Genomic DNA, 20,391 nt, shown 5'->3' on the forward strand with positions numbered 1-20,391 from the left:
GGGAGCGCCGGGCGGCGGAGGCGGATGTGGGCGGGCGGGGCGCGCGGGGCGGGGACGGGGCGGGCCGGCGGCGGGGACAGAGCGGCGGCCAGCCCAGCGCGCGCGCAGCAGGCACCGGAGGACGCGAGAGCGGCCACGCACCAGCCCCGGGCCCGGCGCGAGGCCCGCCGACAGCGCCCGCCGCCGGTGCGCGCCGCCCAGCCCGCCCCCGGCCCGGCCCGCGGGGATGAGGAGCGGCGGGCGCCGGAGGCCGCGGCCTGGCTAGGCCCGCGCTTGCCCGGACACGGCGCCCGGTGAGTCCCGCCCGCCGCCGCCGCCGCCGCCGGGGCCCGGATTTCCTCCCCGCGCCGCCGCTTTGTTCCCGGCCGGCGGGGCCGGGGCGCGGGCGACGCAGCTGGGACGGAGGCGCGGGAGCAGGAAGTGGCCGAGCGCGGCCTGGGCGGTGAGGGCACGGGCCGTGGGGCCGCGCGCGCCGGGGTGCCGGCAGCCCCGGCCTCCGCCTTGACCTTGGCGAGGCCCGCGCCGGGGCGGAGGGGCGCGGCCGGGCCGAGGCGGGGGCGCCACCGCGGCGGGGGCTCGGCGGGCGCTCTCCGGGCGCGTGGCCAGAGCTGCCCGCCGGGCCGGAGGCGCGCGGGGGCCCGAGGAGGAGGCTGGCCCCGGCCCTCGCTCAAGTTTGTGGGTGGGCCCTTGGAAGGGGACCGCATCTTGTCACGGACAGAAACTTGATTGTGGCGCCCAGGGTAGCCCACGGAGGGGGACGAGCCCTCCCGGGGCCTGAAACTGCCTCCCGCACTGGGTGGGCTCAGGGGGCGCTGCCCGCCCTTCCCCGAGGCTGCGGCCTGGGGGGCGGCCGGGTCCTGGTTCCGGGACTGGGGTTGGGGGACGGAGGTGGGGCCTGGGCCTGTGCTGTGCAGCGGGAGGGCCCCTACCTTCGCTCTCGGGTCTTGCCTGGCTCCAGCCCCCCGATTGCTCGGAGCCCCTGGCTGCCCACCCCGCCCGCTGAACACGGAGCCACTTACCAGCGCTCTGGGGGGGGAGGGGCCGCCCCAGAGCACAGGCCGTGTTTGTAAAAGTTGCGATTTTACAACAATAGCCGTCGCGTATGGTTCTGGTGGGGCCTCAGGACAGAGGCAGCAGGAAGCGGGTCCCCTGGGCCCGCCAGGCCCTGCACGTGTGAGCAGACGCCCCGGGTGCGCGCAGATATATTTTTACACACGGCCCTCGCAGCTGTCTGACTCTGTCAGCGGCGGCCCTGGTGGGGGTAGGGGGCGACCGGAGGTCTCTGAGTCCAGCCCCTGCCTCCAGGCCACGCCCACTCAGTGTCACCAGAGCCCCTGGGCTGCGGCTCAGAGCCCCTGTCCTCACTCTGCGCTGGCTTCTTGGGTGACGCGAGTCTTCCCCGTCCAGGCAGTGAGTGGGGTCTGCCCGCCCCTCTGGGTTGAGCCTCAGTCGGGGCAGAGCAGCCGCCTCTGGGTGCGGCTGGAGACCATCTGGTGGCTGCAGGAGGACCCGTATTGGGGGTTAATTCCAGAAGTCCTCGGGGGTCTCTGCCTGGCCTCGGGATCCCAGAGAGGAGTCTCCCAGGGCCTGCCCTCTGGGGGGCCATTAGAAACTAGGGTGTCTAGACTGGGCTTTGAGGGATGCCTAGGAGTCTATCCGGCAGGGGCGCCATGGGAGGGCCGTCCGTGCAAGGTGACAGGCCAGACGGTCTGCTCCAGCGAGGGCGGCGGTGGGCGCCGTGTGTGCGCAGCCCCCCCCCTTGCTGTAATTGCAGGTCTGTAACCAGCCCGGACTGGGTGCTGCTCCCAGGCGTGACCCATCTGAACATCTCTGTCCCCAGCGTGGGCCTGGCAACACCAGAGGGGCCACAGGAACGAGATTCAGGCTGGCGGGCGCTGTGGCTTAGGAGGGGCCTGGGGTGCCCGCCGCCCACACTTCTGGTCCTGCCGCCTTGGTGTTTGAATTTCTCCCCTTTCCCAGACGGGCAGGAGGGCTGCCTTTGGGTGGGACCGCCGTGGGTAGGGAGAGCAGGCACTCTCACCGCCGGGTGGGGAGGTTGAGTGCCTTGGGCTGGAGGTGTCAGGGGCTGCTGCCTGGAGGAGGTGACATTTGCTGGGCCAGCAGGCGAGGATTGTGCTGGGAGGGCCTTTTGGGAAGGGGACCGATCTGTCCCAACGCCCTGGGAAGTGGGTGTGAGTCGGTGAGGGGCACAGGGGGCTCTGAGAGCCTGGGGTCCAGGGAGCAGGGCTGTGACAGGAACTTCCCGTCAGGGGCCGCAGTGGGAAGGAAGTGAGGGGCAGCAGTGGCTCTGAGGGCTGAATGGGGACGGGCCAGGACCCCAGGAGGGTTGGGCCTCCTGGGCCCCCGGCCGGGTCAGAGGAGTGGCCCGAGGGGGACACAGCCTCACGCTTTCCTTTGCCGCTCCCAGAGGCTGTGGGCGCTGCTGGGCCTGGGAGACCCGACCGCGCGCTAGAGGAGCGCCTGCGACGTCTGGGCACCATGAGCGACGTGGCCGTCGTGAAGGAGGGCTGGCTGCACAAGCGAGGTCAGTGCGCGGGCTGCTCGGGGCGGGGCTGGCCGGCCTGGGGCTGCCCCTCAGGTGGGGGTTGCTTTGGCCTCTGGGTGGCGGGAGCCTAAGCCCGCTGGCTGAGGGGGGGCCTCTGCTGGGTCTCCCGGGCAGCAGGAGGTGTGTGCAGGCCAGCACGGGGCCGCCTGGCCGGGCCACATTGGCGGGACGGTCACTGCCACCTCCCCGCCCCGCTTTCCTGGAAGGCGGTGAGGAGCTGGGGCCCGGCCAAGGCCTGGCTCGCTGGTGACCTGGGTCCGCGCCTGCGGGCAGGGCAGGGCAGAGCTGCTGGGCCCGCGCCGGCCTGGGGCCGGGCTGGGGGCGGCGCACACACCCAGGCCCCGAGCGTCTGCAGCCTGGTGCCCCCCTTCCACCCACTTGCCTGAGCGAGTCACAGGGACTGGCCGGCCAGCCCCCCCTCCCCCCCCCCCCCGCCGCTTCCTGTCTCCCAGGCTCATTGCTCCCAGCACACAGCCTGAGGGTGTCCCTCCCCCCAGGGTCCCAGGGCTGTTGGGGGGGCCTCTGACACCAATGGAGAGGAGGAGAGGACAGGGGGGTGTGGCAAAAGCAGCTGTCGCGGGCCTGGGCTTTGTGGGGTACGCAGGAGCTCCCAGCAGCGCGGGGACGTGGCACGGTGGTGACGAGAGGGGGCTGCCGAGCGCGAGGTGGGGGTCAAGGGCGTGGTCGGCTGTGTGTTCTCGGAACTCGCCCGGGCAGCCGCAGGGAGGCCAGCGCGCCAGGGGCCCTCTGCCTGCCTTCTCCATCCCTCCCCCAGGCTTACGCTGTCCGGTCCGGCTGCCCCGCATCAGGCCCTGCCCTGCCTGCCTCGCCTGCAGCCCCCTTGGGGCCCTGCTCCTCCCCTCTCTCTGGCAGCAGCAGAGAAACTGCCGCCCGGGCCCAGTACCTCGACCTTGGCAAACGTTTGTCAACTGAATGATTAGGAGCTGGCCCAGGACGTGTCTGGTCTCTGTCCCCAGAGCATCTGCCGGGCAGGCAGGCGAGGCCCTTGATGCCTTCTGAAGGGGCCGGGGGTCGGGGCTCGGCCCTGTGGGGCGTCCTGATTCAAGTGCCCTGTCACGTGTCCCTCCCTCTCAAAGGGCAAGAGCGCCGGACGCCTCCAGCCTCAGTTTCCCCATCTTGTGTGATGGACGTGGTGTCAGGGAAGTTCTGGGGTCGTGAGAGTGGGGTGTGAGGGTCTGCCCCGGGACACAGCCAGGACAGGGTACTCCTTCCCCTACGCCCACCGCGCATGCCCCTCCTCTCACGGCCTCAGCGCGTGCACGCGGGGCTGCCACTCTGCCTGGCCTGTGTCCTACCTGCGCTGCCCTCGCTCGCCGAGGGAGCCTGTCCTTGTACGCCCTGCATTCCCCCCACATTCGCCCTGCTTGCCGATCCTGGGGGCCCCTCTGTGGTGTGGACTTGTCCCATTGTCCCCGGCCAGCTGCCTCCCCCCACATGCGGCTTCTGTCATGCTCTCTGCTGGCCTCTGACGTCGCCTTTTCCTGGTTTGTCCCCATAAACGTGCAGACTCTTCCTGGGTGCTGGACTCTGGCGGGACCTGGTGAGAGGGTGGAGGTCTTGGGGGGGGAGGCGGGAAACGGGTGGTTTTTGGTGAGCTGCGGGAACTGGGATGACTCCCGGTGGGGCTGGAGGTATGCGGTGCCGTCAGACAGGAGGAACGCAGGGATGCAGGTTTTTCCTAGGGTGGGGGAGGGTCAGCCTGGCGGCCTGGCCTCAGATGGGGGCAGGAGGCAGGTCCCACCCATGCAGGCCTGCGCTCCACTCAGCAGACAGCAGTGACGTCTGGCGGCAGGGAGGGCAGCCGGGGGCCGCCCCCGCCACGTTTCCCTGTCTCACCTGGCCATTCCGGAAGGGCGTGGTTCCCTGCCACCCGCTCCGAGAAGCCTCCCAGGACTGCTCTGTATTGGCCGACCGCTCTGCTTTGCCCACTGCCTCACGGGAAGGGGCTGGAGAGGGTGATGAAGCCTCCTGCAGGGACCTTGGGCTGGGAGGGGTCCGAGGTCTGGCCTGGGGGTGGGCAGAGGGCCCCACCTGCAATGCTGGTCTGAGTCTCTACCCCCTCCCCTGGGCCTGGTGGCTGGGCCAGGCCAGGCCAGGGTTAGATTCTGAGCGTGGGTGGGGGGCTGTGCCTGTCCTCTGGGCCCCCCACCCCGTGCCCCTGCTCCCCTGGTACTGTAGGGGAGGGAGCCGCTGTGGACGAGGGCCTGCACCTGTCCTTGCCTCCTGAAGCCTCGTGGGCACCTCAGAGCTGCTGAGCGGCTGGTCCTGTGTGGGGCATGTCCCTGGGCCGGGGCTCCTCCCTCCCCTTGGGGAGGCGGGTGGGGGCAGCTGTCTTCGGGGGGTGACCTGGACTGTGTTCCGGGGGTCCCAGCACCATGTGCTGTCAGCTGGAGGGGGGCAGCGCGGGTTCAGGACCTGCACTGACCTGTGGGCCCCCATGATCCCTGTGTCCAGTGGGGAGCTGGTCCCCAGGAAAGTGAGCTCAAGCTGCTAAAGGCTCAGGCTGCTGTGGGGCAGGCGGGGCAGGCGGGCCGGTGTCCCTTGTGGCGGTGGACACCCCATGCCCTTGGTGCTGGGGTCTGGTGGCTGACGTTCCTAAAAAGTTTCCAAAGATTTGGTCTATTTTGTGCACTCTCCTGACCTTTTTTCCTTTTCTTTTTGTTTTTAAGATTTTATTTATTTATCGTTAGAGAGAGGGGAGGGGAGGGAGTGTGTGGTTGCCCCTTCTGTGCCCCCAACTGGGGACCCGGCCCACAGCCCAGGCGTGTGCCCGGACTGGGGATCGAACCAGAGACCCTTTGGTTCACAGGCCGACGCTCAGTCCACTGAGCCACACCAGCCAGGACTCTTGTGACTTTTGAAGATTGACTTTAAAAAGCCACCCTGCCTGGGACGCAGGTCTGGCTGAACTTGGCCTGTGTCTTCCAGTTTTGTCTTCAGGCTGTGTTTCCGGGGCCCGAGTCCATGCGGCGGTTTTGGAGGCATGTCCCTGGGGCTGCCTGTCCCTGCCCACGTTCCCGTAAACCCACTGGGGTCCAACTCCCAGAGCCCGTGGTGTGTCCTCAGCCCACGGACTGGACGCAGGGCTGCAGGGGGAAGGGTGGGGCCGTGGGCTGGCGAGCCGGGGCCGGGCGTGCGTGGGGCAAGGGCCTTGGCACTGGGGCTCACGCCCGCTGGCTGCTGGCCCAGCTGTCCTCACCAGGCATGGGCTGGCAAGCCAGGGTTGAGGGTGGGGTTGGGGAGAGCCCACTTGTGGGGAGCAGGGTTCCCCTGTCCCTGGGACCCTGCCTGGAAGTGGTCCCCTGTGTGGTCTGCTGGGCGTCTGCACCTCAGTTTACCTTCACCCCCAGGAGCTGCGCCAGCCAGTAGGCCCCATGCCTGGCGATTCTCAGGCCCTGCTGCGCTGCCTGCCCTGAGCCTACTGCCAGCACAGACCCCCCGGCTCCAGGCTGGGAGGGAGCCCTCAGCACCCTACTGAGTGGGTCCCAGGCATCCTGGTGGCGGTGGGCTTCTGGGGCCCTGCCTGCCGCCCATCCCTCGGTCGTGGCCAGGCCCCGCTTCTCCCCACAGCGTGGCCGCCACCTGAGCTCCTTGTGTGGCCCTGACGTGGGCAGATGGTCGTCCCACACCGCTGACCTGATCCCCACTCCATTCCCAGTCCTGGGGGCCCCAAGGGGGTGTAGGGTGTCTGCCTGGCCCCCCTTGGGAGGAGGCAGCGGTTTGCTGAGGACGCACTGGTGACATGGCCTGGGAGGCCCTGAGGGTCGGCTGTGAGTGTCCCATGGGTGCTCCCCTGGCTGTCAGGTGAGGTATGGCCCCCCATTCCCTGGCGGCTGGTGCTGGGGTCCTGGCAGTCCCTGTGGCTCCCTGGGCAGCCCGTGTCCACTGGGTCCAGAGCCGCCCCTGAGCAGGTCTGGGCAGGCCGCCGGGCCTGTGCGGGGTGGGGGGCGGGCGCTAGGCCTCTGCTCTGTGGACAGGGCCTGGCGGGCGGGCGCCCCGGCCCGCTGGTGGTGGCATGTGGCCGTGGTGCATGGCCGTGGCTGAGACCGGGCCGGTCTGTGTGGGATTGAGTTTCCTGTTTTGTGAATGTGTTGAGTTTTCCCTTCAAAACAAACAACAAAAGAGGAAGCTTGGGCCTCTTGCAGAGGGCGGGGGTGGGGGGACACTGCCCGCCCCAGCCTGGGTCCCTGGGCCCGCGCCCAGAAGGTGGCCCCTAGCGGGTGGCGCTCCTGCCTCCTTCCTGGGTGCCGGGCACTTTCTGGGCACAGCTGCCCTGCTTGGGAGCAGACTCGCTGGGGGTTGCAGCAGGGGGCCGTGGCGCTGGGACAGCCTCTGCGGCCACCCCAGCCGGCCTGAGCAGCAGAGTGTGCTGTGCGGGGGGGAAACCCAGCTGGGACGCAGGCTGCAGCCCCGGCTCTGCCCCGCCCCCGCCGCCAGCGCTCGGGAGCTGCTGGGCCCAGTCGGCTGGTTCCTGGAAATGCTGTGAGGCCAGGGCAGGCCAGGGCGCCGGCTCTTCCCGCTGCCGTCCCGTGCCCAGGCGGGCCCGGCCAGGCGTGGGGCTGGCACCTCCCCGAGGGCTGCTTGTCACTGGAGCCACTGGCTGTCTCTGTGCCCGCCCCCAGGGCTGCCCCACAGCGGGCACATGCCACTGCTTCCACCGTGCGCTATGCCTGCCTGGGTCCTGACCTGGCCCAGGGCCGGCCCTGGGTGGGCTGGCAGAGGGCGTGGGGCTGAGGGCCGGGGGACAGGCCGGCTCCTGGGAGTGTGTCCCTTGCAAGCCCCTCACTCACGTCTGTTCTGCCTTCAGTGGCAGCTGTGGAACATCAGCAGTGATAGGCCTACAGCTCAGAAACGTGGGGTCGATATGGGGGCTTTGGGTGGGATGCCGGGGTGGCCTGGGACTGTAGTCCCGCACTCAGCTCCTGGGGACCCCACCTGCCTCAAGGCCTCGGCTGGCAGCTCCATCCGCAGTGGGGGCCTCGGGGACTGATGGGTGCCTTTGGTGGGACCCCAGGCAGAGACCCATACCGGGGAGCCTTCTGGGTGGCGAGGGGCCAGGGCACATGGGCGGCCTGAGTTTGGGCACAGCCTGCTGTCCCTGCTGGGCGTGGCCACAGGGACGGGTCAGCATGCCACCCCCCCACCCCCCGCAGGCAGCTGGAGCTCTCTGCTGTCAGCTCCTGCCCACTCCCTCTACCCCTGCCTCCGGCTGAGGAGCCGCGTGCCATCTTGGTTGGGGGCCATCTGGGAGGGTTTGGAATCGGGGGCCAGGACACGTGGGGAACCCCTGCGGGGCCGGGAACGTCGCCACTCCTGCCCTCTGTCCTCCCTTGTCCATGCTGGCTGTCCTCTGGAGGCTCAGTTCCGAGGGCTCAGCAGACAGGCCGGTGGGTGCGGCCTGGCCTAGTGCCCTGCCGGCGTGGGGGCCATGGGGCCTGTCTGGGCACAGCAGAGGGCCCTTTGAGGTGACCCCTGCCTGGCGGGTGGTGACGGATGGGCTGCCATCAGCAGGGCCATTTGCTCACTGTGCTGGGGAAGGAAATGGGCGCCCGGCAGCTGGCGGCGCGATGGATGTGTCCTCGGCGGGGGACCGCGCGGTCGCCGCTGTCAGCTGGCGGCGCTCCCTGGGCCTGCTGGGGCTCGCGCTTCGCGGCGGAGAAACAGCTCGGCACGCCTGGCGCCCTGCCAGCGCCTGCCACCACCGCCACCGCTGCGGCAAAGTGTTTATCCAGCAGTTTCCCTGAGAACCGGGGACCTGCAGAGAGTGTTCATGGCGCGCAGGGCGTGGCATTGGGATGGCAGTGCTCCAGGGAGCCCGAGCCAGGTCTGCCTCCTCTGCGCCTGACCCGTGGCATCGGGCGGGGGCACGTGGCTGTCCTGCTCCCAAGTCCTGGCTCGGTGGCCCCTTGGGGTGACGTTGGCCGTGGCAGGTCAGGAGCGCCCCTCTGTGAGGAATCCTGCAGCCTGGGGCATTGAGCTGGCTCCCCAGATGCTCAGGACGGTGGAGGGGACCCTGGTAGAGGACAGGGGCACACCGAGGGGACACAGAGCTGAGGGCCCTGGGCGGTGGGAGGAGGTGGGGCAGCCCGGATCCTGACTCGGCCTGGCCCTGCTGCACGCCCAGCCCACCCAGGGCAGCTGCCTCCTGGGGCCCGGAGCCCTCGCTGTGGGGCAGGCTGGTGGCCAGGTCGGGCCTGGGGGCTCCACAGGATGGGGTCCCGGAACGCTGTGCTGTGTGTCCCGCCTCAGCCCAAGGCTGGGCTTCTGAGAGCACCCTGAGGTGGGGCCGAGGTGCTGCCCATCACCCAGCTGGCAGCTTCTTGGGGTGGGGCAGCCCCGAGCCCTCGCTCAGCCCCGGGTCGGCCATGGTTCCTGTTTCCTGGCAGCCGGTGCGCAGCAGTCTTGGCCGGGGAGCCGAGCCGGTGACGATGGGGCTGCTCGGCTGGTCCCGGGGCCGTCCCAGCTGCAGGGTCCTGGTCGGCAGCGTTTGCATGGGTGGCAGTGGGTGGCCCTTCCCGGGTCCCGGGTCCCGGGCTGAGTGTGGCTGTGAGTGGCAGGGACGCAGGGGACGCGCCCTGAGCCTGGGGTTGACCAGTTCCTGCTGCCCCGAATGCCCGAGGTCACCTGGCTGTGGGCAGTGTGAGGCCCGGGGAGAGGTGGGTCCCAGCATGGGAAGCGGCGTCCTGAGGGCAGGCTTGGGTTTTCTGTGTCTTCCTGCCCATGCCTGTGCCCGGAGCGGAGGCTCCCCGATCCTGCGGCCGAGAGGACAGTGGGAGCCGGGCACAGGGTGGCCACCTCCTGCCCTAGGGCTGGGTGGGGTCGGGGCCCCTGCCTGCCTCGCGTCCTGTCAGGGCTGAACCTGCTCAGATGCAGGCTGTGGCCCTGCCCAGGGGCGCTGCTGGCGGCCCCGAGATGCTGATGGAAGGGTCTGTGTGTCTCAGAGTCTTGGCCCCAGCCTCCCAAGTGTCCCCAAGTTTCCTGCTGCTCCTGGAGGGGTCTGTGCTGGGCTGGGAGGGTGAGGGGCCAAGCCAGGCCTCCTTCCCTTCCTAGACCAGAGAGCCCACCTGGGTGTGGCCTGGCCCCTGGGGTTGGCCAAGTGGGGTGGGTGGGGGCAGCGTGGAGGGCCCAGCAGGCTCATGCCCAACCCCTAGACCCCTCCTCATGGCTCACCTGGGTAGGGCACCCTCCCCTCAGCCTCTTCCTGGGGGTGTTGCTCCCTTGGCTCCCTTCCCAGCCCTGCGTTCTAGAACCTTCCCAGCCCTGGGGTGGCCTGTGGGGTGGAAGCTGGTTGAGGGCAGGTGCAGGGTCATGTGGCTGAGGTGGGTCCTGGGTGTCCCTGTCTGGTGTGTGGGTCCTGCCTAGCGCTGGTGTGGTGCAGGGGGGTGGGGGTGGGGGGCGGCACAGTTGGCACATCAAGACGGATTCTTGGGCTGCTCGGCTGAGGTGCTCATCACTCTCCCCGCTCAGCCAGCGTCCCGGGGAGCGGCAGCTGGCAGGATGGGAGGCAGTCCATCAGGGCCCGACAGCTCCAGACTGGCGCGCAGGCGGGTGGGAGCGCGCGGTCGGCTGCGCAGCGTGGGTGGCGTGCGTCCCCCTCCGCAGCCGGCTCTGCTGGCTCCCACCCCCGGCACCAACGGGGAGAGGGGACCTGGGAGGCTGGTGGATGGATGTGGGGCCCGTCCCCAGGGGCTTGGACGGTGGAACTGGGTGGAGACCCTGCTAATTGCTGTTGTGGGGGGACAGGTAACCAGCTGGGGTGTCTGGGCCTGGTGGTGGCCCCCCCACTGCGCCCCCAGCCACAGGCACAGCCTGCGGGTGGGCTCCCTAGGGAATGGTGCTGGGGTGGCTGGAGACCCATCTTCGCAGCACCCCCCCAGGAGGCAAGAGTGCAGGAGGGCGGGGGCCCTGGGGCTGGGGGCGGAGGGGGCCACGTGGCGGGTGGTCCTGTGGTCACGGTGGGTCCAGAGGGTTCTGCTCATGTCCGGGGCTCAGGGACCCCACCCCCGCCCTGCCCGCCAGCCCCTCTGAGGAAGCGGCGGCCTAATTAGTAAGTTCTCCACTGTTGTTCAAATTCCTTGCTCGGCAAAATGTAAATGAAACATTTTTTCTGGGTGTCAGTATGAATAATGACAGTCGCTGGGAGATCACAGAGGACATCTGCTCGCTTCTGTGTGAGCGCCTGCTTCTGGCTGATGTCGCAGAACTTGGGGAACTTTGCCGTGTACCTGGGTGGCCCATGGGTAGGAGGCGGGTGGGGGTCCGGGGCTGCAGGTCTCGGCCACCTCTTGGCCTGGCTTGGCCAGGGGGCCCACAGCTGTGCTCGGGCGCCGGGGTGGGTTGTGTTGTCACCCCCGGTGGTGGGGGCCCTGTTCTAAGTGCCACAGACGGGCCCAAGTCTCACAGAATGTGGTGCTGTCCCCTCGCCGCTGGCTGCTGGGTTTCATCCTGGTCCAGGGGTCACCGTGGTGAGCTGCCCACCTGCCAACTGTCACCACAGTAACTGTTTTGGCTGACAAATGGCCAGACCCAGGGTGGGTGGGCCTGGAAGCCCCCAGCAGGTGGCTAAAGCTGGTGCTTGAGTTATTGCTGGTGCCTGCTGGGACACACTGATGTGGTGCCACCTCCTCCAGGAAGGCCCTCTGGATTGGGCTAGCCTCCCATCAGGTGTGCTCTTCCCCCCACATCCAGATGCTCAGCTGGCCCCTGGTCAGTGCTCACACATTTTGGGATCTTGGGCTCACCTGACCTGGCATCGGCAGCCGCCTGTTCGCTGCCGTGCTGGGGGTCTGTGGGGGTCGGGGAGCGGGGTCCGGTGGCTGCAGCCCCTCACGGCCCTCATTTCCTCAGGGGAATACATCAAAACCTGGCGGCCCCGCTACTTCCTGCTCAAGAATGATGGCACCTTCATCGGCTACAAGGAACGGCCTCAGGATGTGGAGCAGCGGGAGTCGCCCCTCAACAACTTCTCCGTGGCACGTATGTGAGCGGGCTGCCCCACGTGGGGGCCGGGGGGCTGGCAGCAGCCCTGTGCGCTCGCCTCCCTGGGCCTCTGTCCGGGGCCAGCGGCTGCCAGGGACCAGGCTGGGCAGCACGGACTCCCAGTCACCACGGGCACATGTTGGCAACCAGCTCTGGCTGGTGGGGGTCTCTGCTGAGCCCCAAGGCTGGTGAGCCTGGAGTTGTCCTGGGCGTTCTTGCTCTGGAGGCCAAAAGGCCTGGCCTAGTAGGGGCAGCGTCCCGCCTGGGGCAGCCAGCCAGGACCAGAGGGGACCTGCCGGGGCCCGCCTTGCCCAGTCCTTGGGTGGGGGGCAGGACGAGAGTGCATGAGGGGCACCTGGCTTATGGGAACCTCTGTCACCCCCAGAAGAGCCTGTGGCTCCCCTCAAAGGCTGTCAGAGGCCCTAACTCCTCCCCACCTCTGTGGCCATTTGCCTCCGTCCAGCTGGGGGAGGGGGAGGGGGAGGGGAGGGCCACGGCCGGCCCGGGTAGCCGACAGAGCTGGGCACACTGGCTCTTTTTCTAAACTGCGGCCTTGTTCCGTACCCTGGGGAGGTGTGGCAGGGGGTAGCCTGCCTGTGGGGCTGGAGACGTGGTGGGTGGGTGCTGGGCTCCATTCCTGAGCCCAGTGCTGTCTCGGGCTGTCTCTGGGGTTCAGGGTGCGGTGCCCACGGTGGGGTCCTCTCCCTGCTGCCAGCTGCCCTCCCTGCCATCCAGCCCCCAGCCTTGCCAGACCCCAGGTTCTGGCCCCGGGTCTCAGCTGGACAGAGCACAGGTGGGCTGCCCTGGGTGGATAGAAGGGCCCCAGGCTCCTGCCTGCAGGTGTGCTGAGGCAGGGCCACCCTGGTGCCCTGGCCACCCTGTGTGTGCACCCACCAAAGGCTTTTGGGGGGCAGGGGCCGAGCTGCTGCCCAGCAAGTCTCTGGGCTGGTGTGAGTCAACTCGGGGGCCGGGGTGAGGGGGAACCAGGAGGTCGATGCCCCCACACTGGCATCCTGGGGCTCCAGGAGGCAGCTCGAGGGGCAGGCCACCCTCCTGGAGGGGTGAGACCCCTCGGGGTGCCCCTGAGGCCGAGCACAAGGGAGTGAGGGGGTTCTCTGGAGGCACGTGGGAGGTAGGCACCAGCCAGAGGGGCTTGCCTGAGTGGTGGGGGTGGGGCTGGCGCGCCAGCTGAGGCACTTTTCTAGGGTACAGATTTAGGGATGGGGTGGAGCAGCCAAGCCCTGGGATGGGCGTTGGGTCCCAGGAGCACCTGGGGGTCTCCAGCAGTGAGTGGGAAGGGGGTGTGTGCAGGCGGAGGAGGCCTGTCTGTCTCCGCCCCGCAGTGACACAGCCCCCCCCCCCTTGTGCAGCTGAAGCCTGGTGCTGGGCCCAGGCCTGGCAGACCCCTCCCTTGTGTTTGGCTGAGCCCCAGGGCCCCTCTTGTGGCTGCAATGCCAGAAGCCCCTGCACTGTCCCCCCCACACCCCCTGCCTGGGAGCCTTCAGCGGTCCCCACACTCATTCACACCCCTCTAAGGTCTGATGCATATGCACAGTTCCTCCGCAGCAGGTGTGTGTGATCCCGCTGTGTGCACGTGCCAGGTGTGCGTGATCCCGATGTGTGCATGTTCCAGGTGTGGGTGGTCCCGCTGTGTGCATGCTCCAGGTGTGGGTGGTCCCGCTGTGTGCATGCTCCAGGTGTGCGTGATCCCGTTGTGTGCACGTGCCACGTGTGGGTGGTCCGGCTGTGTGCATGCTCCAGGTGTGGGTGGTCCGGCTGTGTGCACGTGCCAGGTGTGCGTGATCCCGCTGTGTGCACGTGCCAGGTGTGCGTGATCCCGATGTGTGCATGTTCCAGGTGTGCGTGATCCCACTGTGTGCACGTGCCAGGTGTGTGTGATCCTGCTGTGTGCACGCTCCAGGTGTGGGTGGTCCCGCTGTGTGCATGCTCCAGGTGTGCGTGATCCCACTGTGCGCATGTGCCAGGTGTGTGATCCTGCTGTGTGCATGCTCCAGGTGTGGGTGGTCCCGCTGTGTGCATGCTCCAGGTGTGCGTGATCCCACTGTGCGCATGTGCCAGGTGTGCGTGATCCCGTTGTGTGCACGTGCCACGTGTGGGTGGTCCCGCTGTGTGCACGTGCCAGGTGTGGGTGGTCCCGCTGTGTGCGTGCTCCAGGTGTGCGTGATCCCACTGTGTGCATGCTCCAGGTGTGGGTGGTCCGGCTGTGTGCACGTGCCAGGTGTGGGCGGTCCCGCTGTGTGCATGCTCCAGGTGTGCATGTGACCCAGGTGTGCCCATGCTCCCAGATCTGCCACCTGTCTGTGCTCCTGTGTGAGTCTGGACTCCCTGAACCCAGGGTGGTGGAGGTGGCACTGGTGCGGTGGATTGTACCCTCCAGCTGCCTCTGGGATTGTCTGTGAGGAGAGGGGGCCGTAGGGTTGGCAGCAGGCACGCTGCTTTCCCGTGAGGCCCCTTCCTGGGACCCCTGTAGTCCTCCTCCTCTGGACAGCCAAGGGCCGTGGCCTGGCGAGCCACGGGGGCTCAGAGCCCAGAGGAAGGACTTCTGTGGGGTTGGCTCACCCAGCCAACACCTGGGGGGGAAGCTCCAGAGCAGTGTCCAAGTGGGAGCGGTTCCCAGCCCCGTTTTACAAGTGGGGAAACTGAGGAATGGAGAGGGGATGGGACAGGGCTTCCTAGAATCTGGTGGTGGGGTCGGGAGTGTGCCCAGAGCGCTCACCTGCCGGCTCTGCCCCCAGAGTGCCAGCTGATGAAGACGGAGCGGCCCCGGCCCAACACCTTCATCATCCGGTGCCTGCAGTGGACCACGGTCATCGAGCGCACCTTCCACGTGGAGACACCCGAGGAGCGGTACGCGGCAGGCGCACAGGGCGGCGGTGCACCCTCACTGCCCAGTGCTCCTGAGCCCCTGGGGGGACGGAACGTGGTCCCGCTGGGGCCCAGGCCTTGTGTCCCCAGTGGCCAGGACCCTAAGTGGGTATGGCCAGCCCAGGTCCCGGATGGGCAGCTTCCTCGGAGCCCCCTGTGGGGCCTCTGAGCCAGGCTGGGACTTTACCAACCGCCCTGCAGGGAGGAATGGACGACAGCCATCCAGATGGTGGCCGACGGGCTCAAGAGGCAGGAGGAGGAGATGATGGACTTCCGATCAGGCTCGCCCAGCGACAACTCGGGAGCAGAGGAGATGGAGGTGTCCCTGGCCAAGCCCAAGCACCGTGTGGTGAGGCCCCCAACCCCTGCAGAGGCCTGGCGGTCACAGGGTGCCTTCAGGCTGACCCCGCCCACCCTCTCCCTCGCTGGGTCCCCCCGAAGGCAGCACCGTCTGACGCCAGAAGCGAGGCAGGGACCCTGGGTTCCCGGAGGCCTGGGTGCTGCCCCTCCCACCAGCCCCCCCGAGCCCCAGTGCTCCGTGCTGGGGTGCAGCCCTGGAGGTCCGCTGTGGCACCCCCAGGCCCTGCCCCTGGGCCCCTGACGCCGCCCACCGCCCTGCAGACCATGAACGAGTTCGAGTACCTGAAGCTGCTGGGCAAAGGCACGTTTGGGAAGGTGATCCTCGTGAAGGAGAAGGCCACGGGCCGCTACTACGCCATGAAGATTCTCAAGAAGGAGGTCATTGTGGCCAAGGTGGGCGCCGGCCAGCGCAGGGGTGCGGCCGCCCGGGGGGCGGGGGGCACAGGCAGGTGCTCACCTGGCCTGCCTTCCAGGACGAGGTCGCACACACGCTCACGGAGAATCGCGTCCTGCAGAACTCCCGGCACCCCTTCCTGACGGTGAGTGGTCCCCTGTGGCCAGTGTGCTCACGGGAGCCGGGCTCTGGGCCGGCAGACGCCAGCCTGCGTCTGAGGACGGACTGCCATGCTCCTGGGCAACGGGGGGCTTCCTGGGCTTGCGCACTTGACTGGGGCAACGGCGGGCAGGCCCCTGAGGGGTCAGATGGAGGTGTCCCACGCGGGCCTGTGGGCTGTGCCTGCTACCCCAGTGTATAAAAGGGGGGGGGACCTGAGGTTTTCCTTGGCTCTGCCCGACCCCTCCTGGCTGCCGCCACTGTGCTGGGGGGCTCGGCCCGGGAGGCCTGTGTGTGGGTCCTTAGCCTTTGGGAACAACAAGGCGTCACCAGCAGTCGACCTGCCAGGCCAGGAGGCCCCTGGAAGGCATGGGCGGCCCCACTGTCCTCGGGGTCAGGACCTGGGACCTGGGTGGCTGGTCCTGGCCTCCAGGATTTGCTGGACAGTTCAGGGGCCCAGCTCCCCACCCAGGCCCGGCCCCAGGCCTGTCCCAGGCTCAGCATGGAGCGGAGCCTGTCTCGCGTCCACACCTTCTGGGGACGCTCAGCTCCAGCCACCTGGCTGGGTCCGGGGGCGGCATCTGTGGGTAAGAACTGGGCATGGAGCCTGTCCTTCCAAAGTGAGGCACCTGCACCCAGAGGGAGGGCCTCCCCTTGCAGGGGGCGAGGCCAGCCTGTCGGATGCCTCCGAGTTCATGGGACATGCCAGCTTCTGACAGGCCAGCTCCCCCAAGACCTGACCCAGCCCTGATGTGCTCGCCCTCCAAGCCTGGCCTGTGGGGCAGCGACGCACGAGGGGCATCCCTGCTGGCTCGTGGGGCCGCAGTTCCAGCCTGTGTCCCTTGCAGGCTCTGAAGTACTCCTTCCAGACCCATGACCGCCTCTGCTTTGTCATGGAGTACGCCAACGGCGGCGAGGTAGGGCTGCCTGTCAGGGGGCAGGGGGGAACCCTCGGGCTCCCTCCAGCGCAGGGACAGCGCTGCCACCCCACCTGTTCCACCACGAGGCTTGCAGCCCTCCCCCACTGAGTTAGGGTCTCGGGCCTGCGCACGTCTCTGCCCTGGGGACTGGCCTGGTGCCCAGGCTGGGACTCACTGCCCCTGCCCCCCAACAGCTCTTCTTCCACCTGTCCCGGGAGCGGGTGTTCCCTGAGGACCGGGCCCGCTTCTATGGTGCCGAGATTGTGTCGGCCCTGGACTACCTGCACTCGGAGAAGAACGTGGTGTACCGTGACCTCAAGGTGGGCTGGGCCAGGACAGGGTGTCAGGCATGAGGCCGGGCATCGGGTGCAGGGCGGGGTGTCACACTGATGGGAGGCCTCCCGCAGCTGGAGAACCTGATGCTAGACAAGGACGGGCACATCAGGATCACCGACTTTGGGCTGTGCAAGGAGGGCGTCAAGGATGGGGCCACCATGAAGACCTTCTGCGGGACCCCCGAGTACCTGGCGCCCGAGGTGCTGGAGGACAATGACTACGGCCGGGCCGTGGACTGGTGGGGGCTGGGCGTGGTCATGTATGAGATGCTGTGTGGCCGGCTGCCCTTCTACAACCAGGACCATGAGAAGCTCTTCGAGCTCATCCTCATGGAGGAGATCCGCTTCCCACGCACGCTCAGCCCCGAGGCCAAGGCCCTGCTGTCTGGGCTGCTCAAGAAGGATCCCAAGGAGAGGTGAGCGCCCAGTGCCACCCGGCCACCCTGGGGCCTACGGGACGTCTCTGGCCAGGACGGGCTCTTGCACACTAACCTCATGGCCTCTCATGCCTGCTCGGGAGGGAAGACCCTGGCCCTGCAGCAGCTCCTGCTCACCCAGCGTCCTGTACCTGCTGGGGCTCAGCCTGGGACCCGTATCCCCACCGCCCTGGGATGCGTCCCCACGGCTCTTGGCCCACTCCCAGTGCTGTCTGGCAGCCCATCTCGCTCAGTGGAGGAGGAGCCTGGTGGGCAGCCTGAGCTCTGGGCAGGGAGGTGGTGCCATCATGGTGGCCTGTGTCCCCTGCAGGCTAGGAGGGGGCTCTGAGGATGCCAAGGAGATCATGCGGCACCGCTTCTTCGCCAGCATCGTGTGGCAGGACGTGTACGAGAAGAAGGTGAGCCCCTCCCCGCTCATGCACAGTGCATGCACGCCCTCCCAGGCTCCTGTCCTCCGGCCGCCCCGCAGCCCCTGGGAGGAGCTGTGTGCGTGGGGTCTCTGCGAGAGATGTCCTGTCAGGTTGGGGCATGCGGTTCCCCTCCCTGGTGCTGTGTGCCGGAGGCTGGTGGCGGGATGGGGGCCGACCCTGCTGTCCCAGTTCTTCCCGTTGTCTGACCTCGATCCCTCAAGCTGCAGGAAGAGCCCAGCCTGGCCCGCAGGCCACATGTGGCTGCTGGGCCCCGGTCTTGCCTCTGTCTTGGCCAGGGTCTGGGGCGTTTGGGGGGGTCCTTTCCTGCAGCACCGTCTTGCTGTGTACACATCCCATAGTCACCCCTTGTGTCCTGGGTCATGGTGAGTCCTCTGCAGCCAGACTTGACCAGGCCACATGGTGGTCCCTGCATTGTCCATGAGGCTGGGTGGGCCCCACACTCAGGACTCAGGCCCCCCCGCCCACTGCGTAGGTCGGGGTCCTTAAGGGGAAGGCAGCCGAGCCAGTGTGGGCAGAGGCCGCCCTGGCCCCATCCTCACTGGGGGGGGGGGATGTTGCAGGGAGGCTCCAGGAGCCCTGTGTGGTTTGGGGGACATGTCAGGGTAGAGCTTGGGCAGTGCCGTTCTCCTAGTGCCCTGGGCACTGGCTGGTGGCACGGGTGGGCACCAGCCAGGACCAGCTGCCCCTCCCTGGCTGGGTGGGCCCCTGAGCCCTCTCTTCCATGTGGCTGGCACCAGTGTCTGCTCTCCAGGCCTGCGGGAGGCACACTGGCCCACTTGCTGGCCCAGGTGGGCCGAGGGACCGTGGGGAGGGGACTGTCCCTGCGCCGTGAATTATCAAGGTGGAAGCCCCCAGCAGCTGGGCTGTGAGGGGAACCTAGGGGGAGCCTGCTCTGCACACACTGCTCCAAGGTGCCCTCTTCATCCCCTTCCCAGTGTGTGAGAAAGAAAGAAAGAGCGCTAGGAAAAAAGAAAACAGACTCGTCCCCTTCTGACTGGGGCTGGGGTGTGGGGGGGAGAGGGGAAGAGAGAGTGTGGGGGGGGTGGGGGGGGCATCCCACGGAGCTGGGCTGCACTACTGCCTGTCACCTGCAGGAGTCGTGAGAGCTCCCTGGGGTGGTGGGTGCGCGGGAGCGCAGGCGTGGTGCAGAGCCAGACTGTAACCTGCCTGCCCCGCCCCCCGCAGCTCAGTCCGCCCTTCAAGCCCCAGGTCACTTCTGAGACAGATACCAGGTATTTTGACGAGGAGTTCACTGCCCAGATGATCACCATCACACCGCCCGACCAAGGTGAGGGACCCCCTCCCACCAATGTCCCCTCCAAACACCAGAGCCCAGGCTGCCCTGTCAGGGATGCCTCCAGTGCTCAGCTTTCATCAGAAAGGTCCCCTCTGGAGTGGTGGTCAGGGCGGGAGGGCCCCTGTGTCCCTGGCACTGGAGGGCCGGGGTCCCAGAGTCCTGTCCTCAGGGGCCTGCCTGTTTCCCCAACACCTGGCCCCGCGTCTGAACCACGTCCCCGGCCTGCCCGCAGATGACAACATGGAGTGTGTGGACAGCGAGCGGAGGCCCCACTTCCCCCAGTTCTCCTACTCGGCCAGCGGCACGTCCTGAGCAGGCCAGCGGGCGCGCTGGTGGCCGCCGCGTGGGCAGCCACACGCCCCAGTGCCGCTCCGCGGACCCCACATGGACGACCTGCACTGAATGCTTTCTTTCTGGCTGCGTGCGGGGGAGCCGCGCTGCTCCTCCGGCACAGACGGGAAGACTTCCGTGCCGGGGGCAGGGCGTCTGGCTGCTCGGAAGGTTGTCCCGCGGTTTTTCTTAATTTATTTCATCCAGTTCTCCAGACGTGGCCTCGGCCTTCAGGCGCTGGGACTCAGCAGGAGGCGCTGAGGACTTCCGCAGCCACGTGCAATCGGGGTCTTGGCGGGTCCTGCCCGGGCCCCTCAGTCCCTCTCGCCAGCTGTCCTTGGCTGTCACCCGTCCCTGCCCAGCCCAGAGGCACCAGAGGCGACACGGTGGTGGTGTGCTGGCCTGGCCTCCTTCCCTGGAGCCCCAGGTGACAGCCAAGGACAGGCCCTGCGGTGGGACAGGCACAGGGGACACCCGTTGCTGCGTATCCCGCTGTCGATGTGCATTTGGTGGGCGTTTAATCTTAGAGGAGAAAGCCCCTCCCTCGCGCGCCCCCTTCCCTTCAGGACGTGTCACCCCGACGGCTTCCCCTGGTAGCACCGTCCTTTACAGAAGCTTCACTGTCCCGCTGTCCCCGCCGACGCCCCCGGAGGGGCCAGACACCGCGCTGCACCATGGCGTTTTTTACATCCAACTCCAGTATTTTTACTATTATAATGAGACTTTCCCTCCAAATTCCTCAATAAAAAATGGCTTTTCCACTTTGTGGCTGGCTTTGCTTGTGGGGAGCACCCCGTTCTTCTGGCCCTGAGGCCCCGGAGCAGCTTCCAAGGGATGTCCCCCCGGCTCCCTGGCTGTCCCTGTGCCCACGTCCTCTGACCACCAGGAAGGAGCCTGCGGGGCAGGGGTGCGCGGTCCCGTTACCGTCCCGCAGCAGCACAGGCTGCAGGCGCCACCTGGTGGTGAGGAGAGGACCCGCCGCCCAATGGGTCGCGCTCGGCAGGGCCCGGGAAGGACAGGCCGCCTCATCTCCCGTGGGTGCTGCCCGCAGGTGTGGCCAGGAAGCCAGCGCGCAGAGGGCCTGGCACCTGCCGGCCCCGGCTCCACGGCGCCCCTGGCTGGGGGACCGCGCAGGCCTGGGGTGCACCAGCAGCAGCCCCAGTCCGCCTCTGGGTCACATCGCAGCAGCGAGGCGCACAGCCCACGCGTGAACCCCGGTTTTGGATGCTAGGCACGTGCGTCCAATGGGACCGTGTGGGCCTGTGTGGAGGGCCCC

At 68.0% G+C, this 20,391-nt stretch overlaps 1 protein-coding gene across 2 annotated transcripts; it reads left to right on the forward strand.

Annotated features, from left to right (window-relative positions):
* The first annotated feature begins 208 nt into the window (after nucleotides 1-208).
* AKT1 (AKT serine/threonine kinase 1) lies at nucleotides 209-19,416 on the forward strand. Of its 2 annotated transcripts, XM_090265641.1 has the most exons (13): nucleotides 210-293; nucleotides 2,429-2,545; nucleotides 11,435-11,563; nucleotides 14,323-14,434; nucleotides 14,654-14,801; nucleotides 15,074-15,205; nucleotides 15,286-15,351; nucleotides 16,214-16,282; nucleotides 16,480-16,605; nucleotides 16,693-17,036; nucleotides 17,368-17,455; nucleotides 18,674-18,776; nucleotides 19,018-19,416. In XM_090265641.1, exons 2-13 carry the CDS (start codon nucleotides 2,500-2,502, stop codon nucleotides 19,095-19,097), a joined length of 1,443 nt encoding a protein of 480 aa, XP_090121767.1. In that variant the 5' UTR covers nucleotides 210-293; nucleotides 2,429-2,499; the 3' UTR covers nucleotides 19,098-19,416. The 2 variants fall into 2 exon arrangements, with proteins under 2 accessions (XP_090121768.1, XP_090121767.1); XM_090265642.1 differs by lacking the exon at nucleotides 16,214-16,282 and having other exon boundaries at nucleotides 209-293.
* The last annotated feature ends 975 nt before the right edge of the window (nucleotides 19,417-20,391 follow it).

The sequence above is a fragment of the Furipterus horrens genome, unplaced genomic scaffold (assembly GCF_987537825.1).
Source record: "Furipterus horrens unplaced genomic scaffold, mFurHor1.1.pri manual_scaffold_21, whole genome shotgun sequence".
NCBI classification, from domain to species: Eukaryota; Metazoa; Chordata; class Mammalia; order Chiroptera; family Furipteridae; genus Furipterus; species Furipterus horrens.

Coding starts and splice junctions, on each gene's coding strand:
- AKT1 (XM_090265641.1), top strand. CDS start 2,500: ATGAGCGACGTGGCCGTCGTGAAGGAGGGCTGGCTGCACAAGCGAG. Junction 11,564..14,322: donor CAACAACTTCTCCGTGGCAC/GTATGTGAGCGG, acceptor CTCTGCCCCCAG/AGTGCCAGCTGATGAAGACG. Junction 14,435..14,653: donor GTGGAGACACCCGAGGAGCG/GTACGCGGCAGG, acceptor ACCGCCCTGCAG/GGAGGAATGGACGACAGCCA.